This window comes from Terrapene carolina, unplaced genomic scaffold, assembly GCF_002925995.2.
Source record: "Terrapene carolina triunguis isolate 2854851 unplaced genomic scaffold, T_m_triunguis-2.0 Scaffold42, whole genome shotgun sequence".
In the NCBI taxonomy this organism is placed as follows: Eukaryota; Metazoa; Chordata; order Testudines; family Emydidae; genus Terrapene; species Terrapene triunguis.
This window is the reverse complement of record NW_020664393.1, coordinates 71,456,349-71,476,743: the sequence shown is the minus strand read 5'-3', so window position 1 is coordinate 71,476,743 and position 20,395 is coordinate 71,456,349. Positions and strand designations below refer to the sequence as shown.

General features: G+C 43.3%; 1 protein-coding gene across 2 annotated transcripts in view; it reads right to left on the bottom strand.

Moving 5' to 3' along the window:
- Positions 1–14,359: 14,359 nt before the first annotated feature.
- Positions 14,360–20,395, bottom strand: part of LOC112117705 (24-hydroxycholesterol 7-alpha-hydroxylase-like) — a 48,486-nt gene continuing 42,450 nt past the window's right edge. For both annotated transcript variants that reach the window (XM_024215747.1, XM_024215748.1), the window contains 2 exons: positions 15,978–16,065; positions 14,360–14,431 (listed from right to left, as the gene is read on the bottom strand). In XM_024215747.1, coding sequence (XP_024071515.1) covers positions 14,360–14,431; positions 15,978–16,065 — 160 coding nt within the window. The remainder of the gene's footprint in view (positions 14,432–15,977; positions 16,066–20,395) is intronic.

Below are 20,395 nucleotides of genomic sequence, written 5' to 3'. Positions count from 1 at the left end.
TTGACATCAGAAGTGACGACAGAAGGCATCTCTTCAGTTTAGAGCACACTGCACCAGGTCAAGAGCCCACATGCATCTCAAACAGAAGTGCCAAGGGACAATGAACCACATCCTAAGGTCTTTACTCAGCATTTACTTGGGCCAAATGTTCATTGAAGTCAACGAGGGTTTTGCCTGTATAAGAGCACAGTACAAACTGAAGGACAGATTCTGCCACCCTTAATTACATTGATTTCAGTAGGACAGAGTAAGATACAAGTCAGCGTGAGTAAGGGTGTAAGAATCTAAGCCTGAGAAAAGATTTACAGTATTAATAAGTTATAAGGCCAGAAGGGAGCATTGTGTTCATCTAGTCTGCCCTCCTGCATAACGCAGGCCATAGGACTTCCCTGAATTAATTCCTGTTTGAACTAGAGCTTGTCTTTTAGGAAAACATCCCATCTTGATTTATAAATGTCCAGGGATGGAGAATCCACCACAAATCTTTGTAAGTTGTCCCAATGGTTAGTTACCCTCACTATTGAAAAATTGTGCCTTATTTCCAGCCATTAGATCTTGTTATACCTTTATCTGCTAGACAGAGGAGTCCATTATCAAATTTCTGTTCACCATGTAGGTGCTTATAAACTGTGATCAAATCACCCCTTAGCCTTCTCTTTGATAAGATTAATAGATTCAGTCTTTCACTCTTAGGCATTCTTTCCAATCCTTTTGTGGCTATTCCCTGAACTCTCTCCAATTTATCAGCATCCTTCTTGAATTGTGGACACCAGAACTGGACACAGGATTCCATTAACAGTCACACCAGTGTCAAATACAAAGGTAATATAACCTCCCTATTCCTACTCGATATGCCCATTCATATATCCAAGGATCGCATTGGCCCTTTTGGCCACAGCATCACACTGAGACCTCATGTTCAACTAATTATTCAGTATAACCCCCAAGTCCTTTTCAGAGTCACTGCTTCCCAGGAATTAGTAATAACAATTGTATTATACTAATACATTATGCTCTCTGGTTGTTTGTTACTGTGTTATGTGCCACTCTTTGGTAATTGGGAATGGTGCTGTACCAAATCTGTAGTGAAATAGAAATAATACACTGGCATAGTAGCATGGTCCAAAATTGTTTTGCAAAATTAACATGCAGAGACAAATGTTGCACAATTTCAAGCTAACATTCTTTACTAATGTTTGGTTTGAAAAGGGGATTGTAGTTTTGTCCTAAACTAAACGTGTTTATACATTTTTCAGTGCAACTCATAAATTACACACAAAGTATTTTGAAGGGGATGTAAATAGCAAAATGTGTATTCCACCAGTGTCATTCCTTTAAGTGTGCCCCAAAAGTTTTAAAATCTTTCTTGTGAATATTTTAGGTTTGTAGCTCTATTTGTGGTGCTTTATACACAATATATGAGTAACACAAATACTATAGGCCTCTGTTGTGCGGCAAAGAACCTCCTAGTTTCGGCTGACAGACTTCGGTGTGCAGGGCTCCTGCTAGCGCTCTAAAAATGCCTCCGTAGACAATGCTTTGAAGTTGCACCTCGGGCTCTGACGCCCAGCCCTCCTTAGGCTTCAGAGCCTGAACTCCAGCCCAACCTGCAACTTCAAATGTTGTCTGTACTGCTATTTTTAAGAGCACTAGTGTGAGCTCTGCAAGCAGGGCCGTCCCTAGTGGGGTGCGGGGCCTGGGACATAGGCACTGAGTTTCTATCTGCCGGGGGATGCTCCCCCGGCTCTGCCCAGGCTCCGCCCCCACTCTATCCCTTCCCCCAGGGCCCCACCCTGTCTCTTCCCGCCCCTGCCCTGTCCCGCCTCTTCCCCACCCAGTTCTGCCCCCTTCCCCGAGCATGCAGCACCTTCTCCCTCCCCGAGCGCCTCCAGACAAAACAGCTGATCAGCAGTAGGCACTGGGAGGGAAGGGGAGGCATTGATCAGTGGGGCCTGCTGGCAGGCAGGAGATGCTGGTGGGGAGGAGGAGGTTGGCTGGGGGGGCTCCTCCTTCCCACCTCCCCACCCGCACGCCCTGCCTTCCACCTCACCTCCCCACCCATCTCCTCACGAAGCGCAGGACCCCCCCAAAGCGCGGGGCCCAGGGTGGTCATCCCAATTTGCCGTACCCTAGGGACAGCTGTGCCCGCAAGCCCGAATCTGTCCACCCGGGCTGGGAGGCTCAGTGCTGCGAGCTATGTGGACATACTGAAGTCTTATAGATTTCAATAGAGCTTAAGCACATGCTTGAGTGCCTTGCTAAATAAGGATAATACTTAGCATTTCTAACCTATAGCCTGCAAGGTGCTTCACAATAGTGGGTATCATTATCCCCATTTTACAGAGGAGAAACTGAGTCATGGAAAGATGAAGTGACTTGCCCAAAGGCACACAGGAAGTCAGTCACAGAACTGGGAACAGAACCCAGAATTCCAGACTCTTAGTTCCATACGTAATCCATGGGACTGTGCCTTCTCCGACAGTGTATGTACAGAATGATATTATCTTTGTAAAGACTTCAGTACTATAATTATCTTCCCACGACTCTCATGGAAACAAGATATTTATAACTCCATTAAGCCGTTCCTGGTAATTTTATGATCAAAGTGAAGAAATAAAGCATGATCTGCCAATCAGTGGCACGTTCAATGTTGTTCAGCATAGATACATGATGAAAGCTTCTCCTTGGTTGTTTCAATTAAACTCTTGCTGTCTCCTGAATGCCTTTCTTGTGCCTAATTCCCCTTCCACTGCATACCAGTGGAGAGCAAATATTTTTGGCCATGTGATGAGCCACATGTTTAGAATGCACCAAATAATTGGGAAAGATGCTTGCTGCCAAGAAAGCCTAATGTTTTTTATATATATATATGTGATGGTTTAAAACTTTACTTTGCTAAAACAGTGATGGCTCTTAACATTTGGCAGTTTCATTGGGGCTGCCCATAAACTATGTAACACATGTTTTGATGATTTTCAAGATGCATCCTCCCAGAGATGACAGGTGGGGAGGGGGGCATGTGGGGTTGCTGCTGGGCTTGTACTGAGCATGCTCAGTAACACGGCTGAAGCCGGCTGCCCCATCTCTTCCCCAACCCCACTATCGGCAGGCACGGATCACCTCTGCACCCACCACTTATAATGTTTGTAACTCCGAAACAAGCAAGCGGAATTAAGGACTCACCCCCCCCCCCAATCTGTTATGTAATTTATGGGCAGCTGCATTAAAGATCAACAAAGCTACTTCAGTATCTTAAGTAATCCCTTGTATTTCCATAAAACTGCTATAACAAATATGTTCAATACAGCAAATACTAAGTCTAACTGTATTTAGCTATCTAAGACAATTGGGCCCTGAACCAAGATACTTAACGCATCTGCTTAAAGTAAAATAGGTGCTTAAGTCCATTTCGCTTTGGCTCAGTGCTCAACACCACTGACCTTGGCAATATTTTTTTTATAGGCAGCCATTGTTAGCTTAACATAGTTCATTTCAAAAACTGGTGTCATCTCTTTTTGTCCCCAAATGCAGCCTGTTTTCAGGAGCCACCTGGTAAACCTAATCTTCTGGTTTCTCTATGTATATATGCCCCACCCCAGGGGGGAAAAGGGATTAAGTAACATCACTGAAGTAAAGACAGAGCCCCATCCCTGCCCCCTGGGAATGCATGGCTGGCAAGCATGGGTGAGAGGGACCTTTTTAATTAAAAGTTAGATTTCTAGAGGAAATCTCTGTTTTCCATGATTTTTTTATTCTTATTTTTTTTGGTTCATCAGCAGTGGCTGAGTTTTCAGCTGAAACACTTTTACTTTTTCAACAAAATCCCAAAACTTCAATGAAAGCAGAACCTTTTTCACAATTTTTTTCCCCACAGGAACAAGAATTGTTTTCCAGCCAGCTTTAGATTCACAAGCAGAATCCCACTGTACCTGGACTGATTACCTGCTGCTCCCTAGACTGTGAGGGAAAGCAGCTGGGCCTTAAAAGAGGAGAGACAGTTGCAGGTTCTTGGCAGATGCCTGCAGGGAGTAAGAAGGCTCCTGAGTCAGCAGGGGGAAGGCCTGTAGAGATGGCCAAATTCCCTGCAAAAGGGACTGGGCCAAGCTGCAAGTGGGGTGAAGACTTTGTAAGTTTGAGTTTTCTTTTGAAGGATTTGGTTCAGGATTTAATAAATTGGAGTCCAGCATGGGAAAGGTTATGAATATCTGGCTTGTGGACTTTTTAAGGGAGCCTGATTTAAGAGGAAACTAAGGCAGGCCTCAGCAGAGGGGGGCACTTGGGCAGAAGGGGGCACTACAGGGCAGGTATGCTCTTTGCCATAAGGCATAGATAAGGTTGCTAGATCCTATGAAGCCTGGCTTCCCCACACGGATAATCCTACTTCCTAAAGTAGGAGATTTTTTTCAGGGCAATTCCTTTGTGTGTCCCCCAAATCATATTACCTCTGGGGACTCACTTTGCCTTCATCCAAAGTGGATTCCCATACTCCTTTGTTTCAATCCCCTAGTAGTCCGGGGTAGTATCCCTCCATAACACAGCATCTTTAAGAGTCTGGGCTTTCCTCAGTTTAGCCAAGGGCCCTGTGCAATGTAGCAGACCTGACAAACATGGAATAGTAATCTTATGTCTGCCTGTTTCCCACAATCCAGGCATACAGTTGGGCGGACCCCATACCTCTTTCCCTTTCTGTCTCTGGGGTGGATGAAGGAAAAGCAAGGCTTCTGGTAAGTTGTGGGGAAATGGGACACACAGGAAGGCATTGCCCTGGGGAAAAAAAAAAACAGCCTCAAACTTTGAGAAATGGGAGAATGACTATGGGGAAGCCAGGTTTCATAGTAATTAGCAACCTGGCAGAGACCTGCCACAAAGCACCCCCCTTTCTGGCCAAGTGTGGGTCTGAAGAGGCCTGCCTCAGTTTCCTTACAAAGTCCACACAGCCTAGATATTAAAAACATTCCATCTTCTAGGGTCCAATTTCTTAAGTTTTTCACAAAGTCTTTCAAAAGAAAATGCAGACTTACAAAGTCTTCATCCCAGTTTCAGCTGCGCCCAGTCCCGCCTCCCTAAGGAGCAGTTTTCTCTTCAGCATTCTTTCTTCTGCTTCCCACTCCTAACTCAGGTCCCTTTAGGAGCCCACTTCTTTCCCCTTTTATAAGCCCAGGTGCCTTCCCTTAAGGCTTATTGGGCAGTAGATAATCAGTCCATGTGTATTGGCCCCTTAGTTTTCATGAATTCCAAGGCCAGAAGGGACTATTGAGTGCTTTGGAGGATAGGATTATAATTCAAAATGATCCAGACAAACTGGAGAAATGGTCTGAAGTAAATAGGATGAAATTTAATAAGGACAAATGCAAAGTACTCCACTTAGGAAGGAACAATCAGTTGCACACATACAAAATGGGAAATGACTTCCTAGGAAGGAGTACTGCAGAAAGGGATCTGGGGGTCATAGTGGCCCACAAACTAAATATGAGTCAATAGTATAACACTGTTGCAAAAAAAAGTGAACATCATTCTGGGCTGTATTAGCAGGAGTGTTGTAAGCAAGCCACGAGAAGTAATTCTTCCACTCTACTCTGCGCTGATTAGGCCTCAACTGGAGTATTGTGTCCAGTTCTGGGCGCCACATTTCAGGAACGATATGGACAAATTGGAGAAAGTCCATAGAAGATCAACAAAAATGATTGAAGGTCTAGAAAACATGACCTGTGAGGGAAGATTGAAAAAACTGGGTTTGTTTAGTCTGGAGAAGAGACGAGTGAGAGGGAACATGATAACAGTTTTCAAGTACATAAAAGGTTGTTACAAGGAGAAGGGACGAGAATTGTTCTTCTTAACCTCTGAGGATAGGACAAGAAGCCATGGGCTTAAACTGCAGCAAGGGAAGTTTAGGTTGGACATTAGGAAAAACTTCCTAACTGTCAGGGTGGTTAAGCACTGGACTAAATTGCCTAGGGCAGTTGGGTAATCTCCATCATTGGAGATTTTTACGAGCAGGTTAGACAAACACCTGTTAGGGATGGTCTAAATAATACTTAGTTCTGCCATGAGTGCAGGGAACTGGACTAGATGACCTCTCGAGGTCCCTTCCAGTCCTATGATTCTATGTTTAATTTACTCTCACAGTTAAAAATTTATGCTGTCATTCCAGTCTGAATTTGTCTAGCTTCAACTTCCAGCCATTGGAGGGTGTTATACCTTTCTCTGCTGTATTGAAGAGCCCATTGTTAAATATTTGTTACCCATGTAGGTGCTTACAGACTGTAATCAAGTCACCGCCTATACTTCTCTTTCTTAAGTGAAATAGATTGAGCTCCTAGAGTCTCTCATGATAAGGCAGGTTTTCTAATCCTTTAAACATTCTTGTGGCTCTATGCTGAACCCTCTCCAATTTATCAACATCCTTCTTGAATTGTGGACACCAGACCTTGACATAGTATTCCAGCAGTGGTTGCACGAGTGCCAAATGTAGAAGTAAAATCACCTCTCTACTCCTACGAGAGATTTGTGTATATGCATCCAAGGATCGAATTAACCCTTTTAGCCACAGTGTCACACTGGGAGTTCACAGTCAGCTGATTATCTACCATGACCACCAAATCTTTTTCAGAGTCACTACTTCCCAGGAGAGTGTCCCCCATCATGTAAGTATGGCCTATGTTCTTTGTTCCAAGATGTATGTATTTACATATAGCAGTATTAAAATACATATTGTTTACTTGCTCCCAGTTTAGCAGGTGATCCAGATCACTGTGTATCAGTGACCTGTCCTCTTCATTATTTACCACTCCCCCAATTGCTGGGTCATGTGCAAATTTGATCAGTGATGACTTTATGTTTTCTTCCAGGTCATTGATAAAAATGTTAAATAGCATAGGGCAGTGTTTCCCAAACTTGGGACGCCGCTTATGTAGGGAAAGCCCCTGGCGGGCCGGGCTGGTTTGTTTACCTGCTGCATCCACAGGTCCGGCCGATCGCGGCTCCCACTGGCTGCAGTTCGCTGCTCCAGGCCAATGGGAGCTGCTGGAAACGGCGGCCAGTACGTCCCTCGGCCTGCGCCGCTTCCAGCAGTTCCCATTGGCCTGGAGCAGTGAACCATGGCCAGTGGGAGCCGCAATCGGCCTGACCTGCAGACGTGGCAGGTAAACAAACTGGCCCGGCCCACCCGGGGCTTTCCCTACACAAGCGGCGTTCCAAGTTTGGGAAACACTGGCATAGGGCCAACAACTGATCTCTGCAGGATCCCACTAGAAATACACGACTCAATTGATGATGATTCCCCACTTACAATTACATTTTGAGACCTATCAGTTAGTCAGCTTTTAATCCATTTAATGTGTGCCAGGGTAATTTTATATCTTTCTAGTTTTTTAATCAAAATGTCCTGTGGTACCAAATCAAATGTCTTACAGAAGTCTAAGTATATTATATCAACACTATTACTGTTATAAATAAAACTTGTAATTTCATTTAAAAAGATATCAAGTTAGTTTGACAGGATCAATTTTCCATAAACCCATATTGATTGGCATGAATTATATTAATCTCTTTTAATTCTTTGTTAATTGAGTCCTGTATCAACCACTCCATTATCTTACCGAAGATAGATGTCAGAAAGACAGACATAATTAACAAGGTTGTCCTATTTACCTTTTAAAAAATATTGACACAACGTCAGCTTTCTTCCTGTCTTCTAGAACTTGCCCAGTGTTCCAAGACTTTTTGAAAATCAACATTAACAGTCCAGTGAGCTCCTCAGCCAGCTCTTGGATGCAAATTTTCTGCATCTGCTGATTTTAAAATGTCTAACTTTAGTAGCTTCTGTTTAACATCTTCCTAAGGTACTAGTGGAGTGGGAAGAGTGTTGTCACATGACATGACTACATCATCTGATTTTTTCCCAAATAAAGAACAGAAATATTTATGGAACACTTCTGCCTTTGCTTTATTATTGATAATTCTACCATTTCCATCTAGTAACGGACCAATACCATAGTTAGAATTATTTTTGTTCCTAATATACTTTAAAAACTCCTTCTTATTGTCCTTAACTCTGCGGGCCATAGATTTCGCCTTGTGTGCCTTTGCTTCTCTTATCAATTTTCTACAATTCCTAGCTTCTGATTTATAGTTCTTACTATCAACTTTCCTTTCCTTCCATTTGTCCATTTCCCTTCTAAACCAAGTCATTTTTTTAAACCAATACAACCTTTTTCCTAGATGGCTTTTTAGTCATCTAGTAAAGTGTGCTTAAACAATTCCCATGTCTCATTCACATATTTCTGATTAAATTCTTCCTCTCAACTGATTTTGCTCATAATTGTTTTCAGCATCATGAAGGCACCAAGTGTATTATTGTTCTCGACTTTATTCTGTTTGCACATTATATATGTGATCAACTCATTAGCTGTCTAAGGCAATTGGCCCTGATTCAAAGTACTTAAGCACATACTTAAACTGAAGTGCATAGTTAAGTCCCAAGCATGACCCAAGAACCCCTTCCTGCCAACTGGCAAGGAGGTTATAGGAATGTGCTAATTATGGTATGTACATTCTGGTTCACCAAAAAATGTCATGTGAGGTCTTTAATGAAATGCAGGGTCACACTGGTCATTAATATCAGTATGAAATGTATGTACAGCTACTATGTAAGGACACACACACACACACACACACACACACACAATATATTTTAAAGTCTGTATCAAAGCAGCATTGACAAACAGGTTTTTCTGTCAGACAAGACAGCTGTCTTACTATTGAAATGTAAATTGAGTATTGTCTCATTCACAATGGGTCTCCCACCACCCATCTAAGCTGAATGCAGACAACAGACAAAGAATTTCAGAAAAGAACTAGCAGGTAGAGAAACACTGTGGCAGAAAAGAACTTTTTCCTGAGCTACATTTCTAAGGTTTGCTGGACTATATTTGGAGAACAAAGACAACAACTAGGAAGTAAACAGGAGATGCATTTACATTCATGAAAGTGGGATATGATTTTGTAATCTGTTGTTTCCATTATCCTCTCTCACTATTATTTTAATCTTGCATCTTTGATAATAAACTTATTCTTGTTTTCACTGTAACACATATAAGTGCTGTGCTATTAAGCAAGGTGCTGATCCTGAGTTAAATCATACAAGCTGTTGTGTCCTCTCGTCCCTTGGGAACAGCAGACCTGGTATTTCTGTACGTGTTCGGGGCTGGACACTCCAGGGGAATACTGCAAAGGGGCCCTAGGACCAGGATGCACCAATTGTTAGCCTGCAAAGTAAAGGAAGGGCTAGCACGACCCAGAGTAGAGTGCTGTGTGGCTAACAGGCTGCTGGCGGCAGGGAGCTGACCCCCAACTTAAGGACAAGCAAGTCTCCCTCACACTGGAGGCGAGGGAGAGGTAACAAAAAGTGACTCACAGTCCTGCATACTCCAAGAACCATCACACTATATTACCGTTAATTTTTAGTTCTGTGATCAGTTCCTCTTCATCTGTCAAGATGAGGTCTACTATAGAATTCCCCAGTGTTGGCTGTAATGTTTTTTGAGTTAGGAAATGGTCATCTGTACGATTTAGTAAATTGAGTATTGTCTCATTCACAATGAGTCTCCCATCACCCATCTAAAATCAGAGACAGCAGGGTCCAGTCACCCTGTGACAAATCAGGTTTGGTTTCCTGTATTTTATTCCTTGCCATGAAGACAACCTGTACCACTGGTTTCCTGCTGGCAGAAAGGGAGGCTACTTACATCTAAATAAATGAGCACCAAGCTCCTAGAGTCCTTGCCAAGCCAGAGTGAGGGCTTTGGTCACTTTGTAAGGAGATAGATCCAGCTTGTGTCATGATAGAAGGGGTCAGAACCTAGAGTTCCTAAGGTGTCTGGTGGGGCATGGCCTACAGGGTATTACTTAATCGTTCTCTTTTACATACATGCAAAAGATATGACCTTATTCTTACTTATCACTGAATTTTAAAAATCTCCAAGCACACCAGTCTGAGGGTGTTAAACAAAATACAGTCCCACCTTCCGCTGTCCATTACAGGTGCACAGGTCCATTAGTCACAGTAGCAGAGTAGAATCTGGCTCAGTGTGCATTCTGGCTACCTGAACACCCCACACAATATTTACCGCTACAGCAAGAAACTAAGAGCCAGACTCAAAGCCCACTGAAGTCAATAAGAGTCTTTTCAAGGCCCCATACAGGCTTTGTATCCTCAGTAAGGGCCTGATTCCAAGGGATGATGAGCACTTGCAACTGCCGTTGAAGTAATTGGAAGTTGTAGGTGCCCAACGCCTTCTAAGATCAGGACCTAGCAAGTTACTTTCATGTTAAAAAAGAAACAATGAGCACAAGTGCATAGATGCAACTAGTGTCCCAGCTCTCTGTACGTTCCTTCTCAAGTACCACATGGCTGGTACAGGCAATACAGTAAAAGTGCTATAGCTTTGGTGCCAGTGCCGTTGAGAAAAACAGCAACAGAAAATATTAGGCAAAAGGGAGGCCAAAAATCAACAGGGAGAGGACATTTATTGTTAGAATGACAAAAAGGGAAAGAGTTAAAAACCATTTATATTGCTTGTTAAGTGCAAACAGTGTGTCTCGTTTTGTACCGAACACAGATATGGTCCCTGCCCAGAGGGCTTACAATCTAACCTTATGCCCCATTGCAGACAGTTGGTCTCCATATAAATGTAGGAATGTGCCCACAGTTCCCTTGGCAACTTAAGGGCCTAAATTATACAACCAAGACAGATTAAATTAGCACAATGTGCCTGACAAAATCCCACTAATGTGATACAGTTATTGCACACTGCTTTATAAATCAGAATATTTAGCAATTTTCAGGTTAGTTACAATACCGATAGTACAATTAAGGCTGAGCTAGTACTTTTATCCTTAACCCCTATTTGCAATCACTCAAACTTTCTAGAACAAATAGAAACTCTCATAGGACAAACCCTCTCCTATCTGATCTTAGTGCAGAGGTTGTTTTTAGGGGGTTTGAAGAAAAGCATTTGTAGCTCTCAGAGGCCTAGACATCAAGTGAAGTTTAAAAACTAAACGATTCGGGCGGGTGTTATGCAGGTTTGAAGTTGACACCCGAAGCTATCCCAGCTCTCGAGGCAGATCGGAACTCATGTGCATATATTTTCAAATGTTCATATGCTATCTGTTAGCTCTGTGTTCTTAGGGAACCAGGGCACAGTATCCAGCCTGTCTGACTCACGAAAGACCCCCCTCCCAGCCTCTGCTTGAACCAAAACCAATCAGAAGACTCACAAAAAGCAATGAAAAGGCAGGGAGAGACACATCTAAACCCCTCCGGACAAAGGTGACAGGATTAAGGCAATTCCCCTAACCTCATTTGCATTGAAGATGGGACAGGGAGACTTCTCCGTTAGCATACAGGATGGAGAACAGAGATTCCAAGGCAAGAACCCCACTGAACTCTGGGACCAGAAAAGCAGGGAAGCACTGCATCATGGGGGATCTCTGCTCCAGATGTTAATGAACCCACAGCTGCACAAGCCCAGCTCAGCAGTTATCAGACCAATTCTAGTAATGAATCCTTTATTGGTATCCAAAATACTGAAGCTGCCTAATTACCTTGTGAGCTCCCTCGAAGGAACACCTCCCATAGCCAGGAATGATCCGTTCCTATTGTCTAGCCTGAACAAAACAACTTTAGAACACTCCCTTGAGTCATCAGTTTACCCATAAACAAATCTAGTGTTCTCCCTTGAACCATTGTTCTTTCCCTACAAAAACCCCTACCCACGCTCAAGTAAGTGTTCTGATGCCTGGATCCAAAATCTGCATCAGTTCCATTGGGACCTCATCTTCTCCTGAGTGATCGTGCTGAGGGCTTTGCCTGTCTCCAGCACTCTGGACCTTCAGCTACCACCACCACCTGGGAACCCCGACCGGTTCAAGCTTCACGGAGTGGTGAGAACCCAACTCTCTCTCTCTCGTATTTTTTTCTACTCTAGGTATAGCTTTCTAACCCTGACTTGTGTGATCAGATCTAATTTTCTAAACTTGACTTTTGTAATCAGATTTAAGCTAGATTTAATACTGTAACTGTTTTGTTTGTTTGGCTCCCCTTGTATGGTTATTACCTGGCAATAAATAACTTTTATGGTTAAGCTGGTTGCTTCCCTCCCTCCCTCTCTCTCTGTTTTGTGTTTTTGGCTTCCCTGTTTGCTCTGCAGCAATGCTCCTCTTACCTAAGCTAAAGATCCTGGTAGCGCCCAAAAATCCTGTGGGGTTTTCTCATCAAGTGGGTTACTACCAGAACAATGGTAACGTCAAAGTGGGGATAGGGACATGCTGAACTTGTGGCATAGGAGGGTGGCAGCTTGAAAGTGCTGCTCGATCCAGCCTTCCGGGTCCAGGGGCATATAAAGGGTCAGCTTGGGAGTGCTGATTGACCTGGTCCACTCAGATGCACTCTGTTAATCTGTGTGTGTGTGTTCATCCGATTCTGGGGCTGGAGGAACGCAGCCCTGGGGAACCTAGGCCCTGCAGGATAGCTCCATTGGGAGGGGACTTGCAGCAGGGAGAAGTAGAGCGCCGTATGAGAACACAAGTGACACAAGCAGTCCATTGATAGAATTACAGAAACCCCCTTCCCCGCAGAAAAGTAACCCTAATAAATGAGTGTACCCCAAAGTAACAGGCAAATCTGGTAACAAATAACTCTGCTGCAAAAAAAAAAAAATGTTCATAGCACATAGTGTCATTACTGCTCATTAGGGATTACTGGTGTATCAAGTGTGATGTTGCCCTTTTGGGGAAAAATAACATGAGAGTGTTTATTTTAAAGCAACAGGAAAGACATTTTCCATGCTCATGATTGCAAAATACCAGAACAGATTTTGCTCAAACTTTCAAAAATTAAAAATATATAAAGACACATACTATTAGGCAGTGACCACACATGAAAATATCAGCTCTAAAGGTAAGTGTTTCAGAACCACTTAAGCAACTAAAAACAGGAGGTGGGAGTGGAAACTGTCTTGCAGATGTAACTATAATGAGCACAACTAGAGACCACTATAATGTACCACTACCAAAATCACTAGCCAACCATGTGGCTAGCTTGCAATACTGTCAGATCCATAAACCAAGCGAGATAGAATCTGGTCATCAATTTAGTGCATCAATTTAACTGTTATATATTTTTTCCTATGGAACTTTATTCTGTAGTTCTTAGTGTTTTAAAATGTCCTTTTTGGGGGCAAATATTTGGTAAAAGTGATCAGTAGTCTTTACTTAAAGCTAAAGATATACAAACAAGGCTATTATAGTGTATCAAATCTGACAGCAGTTAAAATTTTGTATATTCTAAAAGACATTTTTAATTTGTTGAACTGCTTCCTCTAACAGTGCTTTATTCCAGATTTTCTTTTTAGGGTTAGATATTTTTAGATTTGTGCCACAGCCAAAAAAGGTTGGCATCTCACATGCTGTAAATCGTTAAAAGAAAGCAGAAGTCTTCTAGACCTTAGACAAAGTTTTCTTGCAAATTCTTGCAAAGTATAAGATGGAAAACAAACATCGTGGCAAGGCTTTCATTGTACTATAAGGTAGGGGGCAATTCTGCATCCCTGGAGCAACCAAAGCTCAACAAAACTCAGTGAGAGTTTTGGCTGCACCAAGGGTGCAGGATCACTTTCACTTTTCATATATTTCATTTACAATCGTTTAGCCTTAGTTTAGACACAAGTCAGTTCCTCCTCTGGTGTAAATCAGGAACGTTCCAGCAAAGACAGAGGAGCGATGCTGATTTACACCAGCTGAGGATTTGATCCAGAGGGCCCAATTCACTACTGTCCTGCACTTTGTGCATTCATTTACACCAGTGCAAAGTATTACTGTTCTGACCTGCTAACGCTTACCAGCCACTTTGCACTGGTCTAAGTGAACATGCAGCACAACTGTGAATTGAGCCAACAGGACCTGATTTTCAAAGAGCTCCCAGCACCGCCTCCCACTTGGTGCCCCAAAGTAATAGTGAGCACAGTGAATCTGGCCCCTAAATGCCTGACTTGTGGGTGCAGTCAGCAAGTTAGATAGCTACACACTGCCAGTGATTGCACCCACAAATTGCAGATACATAAAGGAAGGCTGCGTTTTAAATACTGTGTCCTAGATAATCAGGCCCAGGTGCTTAGATACCACAGTGATGGGCATGATATAAAAACTACGCAGAGTACATACAGCATTTGAAACTATTTAAAAAAGTGCTTATGGCACTGACTACATTTGGGCACATAGGACATGCCAAAGTGAAACAGAGCAATGGTTCATCACAGACAGCGGCTGGCAAAGGAACCAGAGTTAGTCAAGTCGGCTTTCATTGCTGGAGTTTATACTGAACCCGGCATGCTCCCACGGGCTGCTGTGTCCCCACTAAATGGAGAAGGCTCTGCAAAAAGATAGAAAAGCAGTAGGAAGACATGGTAAATATGCACCTGGGTTGGTTTAGTGAACACAGCCCTTGTCTCAGTTTGCTTTGACATTAAGGTTATAAGCATCGTTTATAGAGATTTGCTTTGCCTTGTTACACAGACTTGAGAACCAATATTAAGGCCAATTCTTACTCCCACTGAAGCCAATTGGAGTTGTCGTTGTCTTCAGCGGGACCAGATTTTGGCTCCCATGTTTCATTTTAGGTCAGTATTGGCTCTAATACAGTATGAAGCATGAACTCTAAGGGACTCAATTTACTTTCAGTGGCATGATGGCCTGTGGTGGCCAACAGAGGGTGCAATTCTCTCCAGTGGGAGTACAGACACCAGCGCTGCTCCAGTCATGAAGAGGGAGCTGCTGGCTGAGATACTGTGGCCATGCCCCTTTCCCTGGCTGCCCTACCCATTTTGAGGGCTCCGCCGTAACCCCCATCCTGGGTGGACTGTCCACCACTGGGGAGCAACAGCCCAGGTTCTTTCACCAGAATCAAGGAGTGCCGTTCCTCTGATATGCCAGCCTAACAGGCAACTCCTATAAATCCTGGGTCATTGCAAGCTTCCATCTCTTCTCCTGGTGTTTGATACCTCACTTACGGCGGCTTAGATATAAAGGCAAATGGCACATTTGGGTTGTAGCAGGCATATGTGTTTGTTATGCAGAGAACCGTGTTTGCGAAGGGGAATGCTAGCCAACAAGCCAGGTGGGGAGGAATGCAGACACGGACAAGGAACAGCTGCAGCCAGGGCCGCTCTTAGCCAGTCACTCACTAGCAAGGGATATTTCAGGCTCAATAATTAGTGGTCCTGCTGTGCCATTGGATGCCCCCGGGGGGCTGAGCACAGGGATGTACAGGCTGCTCCCAACGTGCTGCATTCCGCGCCCTGTTTGAGAGTGCAGAGACACAGGGCCCGTGTGGAGAGGGAGTAGTCTCTGGTGGAACCAGGACTCTGTACATTGAGCTTCTGGCCCATTCTGCGGGGGAGGGCAATCCCTTCACCTCCTAATGGAATGAGAAAGAATGTGAATTCTTCGGTACTGATATATCCACTTGCATCTGGTCCTTATCCCTCTGCCACATGAGTGCAAAGGCAATGGAGAAACAGTCCCTTGGAGTTTCCAGTCACCTACCTGGAAATAACCTTTGAGCACATAACGTAGCAAGGGTCCAGCCCATCAGGCATGGATAAGATTATGTATGAGGCGACAGTCAGAAGACATTTCTATATCCTCTACCTTGTGCTAAGTACCGGGACATAGGCAAACAGCACAAAGTCATTAAATAAGAAGCTATGATGAGGTTTAACCATCTATCTAGGGGCCAAAATGTGCTCCTCTCAGCTGCACTGCTCCAGAGTAGCTCCATTGGCTTCAATGGTGTTACTCTGATTTACACAGCTAGAAGTGAGGGAAGAATTTGCCCCTTACATATTTTACAAACAACATTACAGTTGAGGGGAAAGAAACAGTGTTTAAAGATTTGGATTAAACATACAAGTATTTACCTCCTTTGGTACTGGGTCCAAAAGAATAAATTCATATTTGTAAAGGAACAAAACGACTAGCATGTGAACCTCCATTATAGCAAGCCACCTAAAAAAGGCAAAGGAGAAAACAGTGGTTTTTCTGGCTTGACCACCCCATATTAGCAGAAAAAACACAGAATCCCTTTTGTACACTTTAGAGTCCATCGCCTGTCTCTGCACACAAGTTTACCTCCAGCAGAAAAAGATGCTGATGATCTTTTAGCAGGTAAAGGGTATGGCTGTTGTAGCTTCCCCTTCCTGTCTGTGAAACTCTAAAACAACTGCTCATGGTGGTCCTCAACTTCTCTGCTACGAGAGTTTGTTTTAAAATAGGGTCTGTATGCTCATTTGTAGGGCCCTACCAAATTCACAGTCCATTTTGGTCAATTTCATGGTCATAGGGTTTTTAAATGAGTCCATGTCATGTTTTCAGATGTTTACATCTGAAATTTCACAATGATGTAACCGTGGGGGGTCCTGATCCAAAAGGGGATCATGGAGTGGAGGAGATGTTGCAAAGCTGTTGTAGTGGGGGTCACGGGATTGCCACCTTCACTTCTGCACTGCCTTCAGAGCTGGACTCTGAAGGCAGCACAGCCACGGAGCTTTCTGCAGCCGGGGGAGGTACCCAGAGGTGGGTCTGATCTCTCCCTGTGCAGGGGAAGAGGAAGTCCCGTCCCTCCCCAGCCTGGCTGGGACTAGCAGTGGAGCCCAGTGCAGTAGGAGCCCCCAGCCTGCCCCTGCTCCTCTCTCTCCCTCTCCCTCTCTCCTCCTCTCCCCTCCAATAGCTAGATTTCCTGGGGCAGGTCTGATTTCATGGTCCATGACGCTTTTTTCATGGCTGTGAATTTGTTAGGGCCCTACTCATTTGGCAGCATTTGCCTTTATTCTCCTCTCACATTGTTGTGAGCCAGGAGGAACCACACGGTAGTGAGAGGGGAATGACCTAGAAAAATACTATATGGGTACTGTGACATAGAAGGTTGTACAGTACAGCTGGGAGCCTGACAACAGGGTAACCACGAGAATGCAGCTTATTAGTTAGCATGTCAACATCAAAACCTGGTGAGAGGTATGAACAGTTAGATCCGTTCCCATGTGCCCTAACAATCGCTGAGCTCTCCATTAGTCAGTCTGGAGAGGACTTCAAACAGTCTCAGTCTTGGCTGTTGTGTTTTCCCCTCCATGGATCTGTACAAGAATTTTCTCTACTGCTCAGGCCCAGTTCACATTTAAGCCAAGTCAATGGGACAATTCACATGTTAGGCACATGCGTAAGTACCTTGCTGAATCAGGGTCTCATGTAATAATATTTTGCTCTTCTAGCACACTTATCAATAGATCTCAAAGCATTTTACAGAGAAGGTCAGTATCATTATCCCCATTTTACAGATGGGGCAACTGAGGCACAGAGCGGTGAAGTGACTTGCCTAACGTCACCTAGCAGGCCAGTGTCAGAGACAGGAATAGTATCCAAATCCCTTGAGTCCCAGTGCAGTGCCTTCTCCAGTAGGCCACATGCTGAGAAGAGAAACCAAAGTAGTTCTGTAACTGCATGGGCCAGATCCTGCAAAGGGTTGAGCACCCCCTCAGCTCCCACTGACTTCTTCCAGGTTGTACTCAGCACCTCACAGGATAGGGCCCCAGAGCTATTTTCCTCTGAGAATTGTGCACAGAGTTCACTCCTTCCTGTTTTTCATAGTGACAATATGTGCTTAGTAAAGACTATCCGATGTTCTGTGTTTCTTGTGTTACCCTGAATTTAAAGGGTGCATGTACCTCAGAATGTGATTAAGCCAATTGCAACCATATTATGTGCATTCAGCCACCATGAACTAATAAGATAGAACACCGCATAGTTAAGGGTTAATTTGAATAAAGCAGGGCTTCTGAAGGCAAGGTCAAAACAAGCTGCAAGCTTGCAGACTCTGCTAATCAGAATGGGAGGAGGGGAGAGAAAGAATCAACAATTTGAGATTGAAAGGGAATAAGTGGACAAGAACCTTGGAGTTTGGGTGCCTTTGACATAGAAGCTTATTATAACTAAGACTGTAAGGAATGTTTGTTGATAAGTAGTTTATTGATATTAGGAGAAGTGATGACTTAGTAGGGGTCACTATGATCTGTGTGTTTTGTAAAAGTTAGTTATAAAAAGGACTAGACAATAGAGTGTATTTTGGAGCAGTCCTCTGAAGCCATCCTGAGTGACATTCTTCCTGACACCTTACTCCCCAGCGGGGAAACAACTGGCTATCACGGAACTGCTGTAATTACTCAATACTGTCCCATATTTTAGGTAAATATTTGGGATGTTCTAAACCTATTGCTTGTGTCTGTGGACACTTAAATATAATAAATTGTAGTTTTAGATAAGAGCACGCTTACTTGTGTTAATCTTTCATCAGCCAGAGCACTATGTTCCCATTGATTTATTCCTGGCACCGCCTGGAGTGAAACAGTTAAGTTACAAGTGCTGTGGGTTCTCAAAACCCTGGGTAACACTTGGGCTATTATTAACTATTTGTAACCTGGTAGTGCCTCAGAGCCCCAGTCATGGGTCAGGACCGCATTGCGCTAGGCGCTGTACAAACCCAGAACAAAACAGAGTTCCCTCCCCCAAAGAGCTTGCAATTTAAGTAGAAGACAAGACACAACAGATAGATATGGAGAGTACAAAGAAACAATGAGAAATGCTGACTATTACTGGTAGGCAGCTGGTGTGCTGAGACACACTGACTCAGTTGTTGTGGTGGTTTTTTAATAGACATCACAGCAAAGGAGTTAGGAGAACAGTGAGGTGGCTGTGTGGATGTTTATGAAGAGCTCTTCTCACATGTGAACAGCCTGGGAGAAAGCACAATGGTGCTCGTTTGATAGTTTAACAAGTGGGCTATTTTCATTTACGTTGATACTGGAATTTCATTTGAGGTTGGGCTTCTATAATGTGGGAAGACAGAAAAATTATAAACACATCATTAAACTATAAAATGCCAGTGTCAAATTAAATGAAGATTCACTTTAGCTTGAGTTATTTTCCTGCCTCTACCACCTACTGACTGTGACATGGGACAGCTTTTCAGGACCCTTTTGCCCATCTGCAAAATGGGGATAATGTTACACACCTTGGAATGTGCTTTCAGATATGAGGATAAAAATGTAAATATTACCTGTTATTTCACAGCAAGCACAGCCATTATTACATTGTGACCAAATGCACCCTGTATTCACACCCTACACACTATTGTAATAATCTCTGTAAAAAAATATGCCTTGTCAGGTATTATTTGAAAGCTAATAACTCACTGGTCAATAATATCATGATGAAATGTATGTACAGTAGAACCTCAGGGTTACAAATGCCAGAGTTAAAAACTGACCAGTCAACCACACACCTCATTTGGAACTGGAAGTACGCAATCAGGCAGCAGCAGAGACTAAAAAAAAAAGCAAGTACAGTACAGTGCTAAATGTAAATTACAAAAAAATAAAGGGAAATCAGCATTTTTCTTCCGCATAGTAAAGTTTCAAAGCTGTATTAAGTCAATGTTCAGTTGTAAACTTTTGAAAGAATCATTTAACGTTTTGTTCAGAGTTATGAACATTTCAGAGTTATGAACAACCTCCATTCCCTAGGTGTTTGTAACTCTGAGGTTCTACTGTAGTAACATTGTATGTAAGGTTATGCATTCCCTCTGTATGAGGTTGGTAGCATGTGTTCAAACCCACACAGCCCTGACTAGACAGAAGTTGTTAAACAGATCTGTCCTAAACAAATAAATGTTTGTTTAGCTCAATTTACATACAAGTAGTAAACAAGGTCCTCGAGACTGTAGGGGGCTAAACCGGTTTCTCGAAGATAAAGGACAAGCTGATGCCTTTGGCCAGGTGTCATCAAGGTTAATTGGCAATCACTGTCCATTGGCCTTTTTTTTGACAGCAAAGGGGGGGCAGGAACAGATCAATCTGCATTTTAGCAAGCAATTTTAGCATGGAACCTCTTTCACCACGAGACTCCATGTCTCCGTCCACACAGCAGGAAGGAACTTTATCTAGTGGTAACCCAGAGGAAAATGCATTTCAAAGGGGGACTGGACTATAAAACTCAGGGGTAAAAACACCCCAGGATTTCTCTCTCTCTCTTTCACCTAAGACAACAAAGGAACCAGCCCTTTGACTTTGGGGGCGGTCCTGACCTGAGAATTCGGTCAGCCATGTTGCTGGGCACCTGTGGTAAGGATTTTAAACAAACTAGATTTGGTTGTAGGTAAGATTAGCTACTAGAAAGAGTCTTATCTTTATTTCTCTTCTAACCATTTCTGGCTTTAATATTTGATACGTGTACTCACTTCAAATCTCTCTCTTTGTAGTTAAACTTGTTTTATTTTTTTAATCAAAAA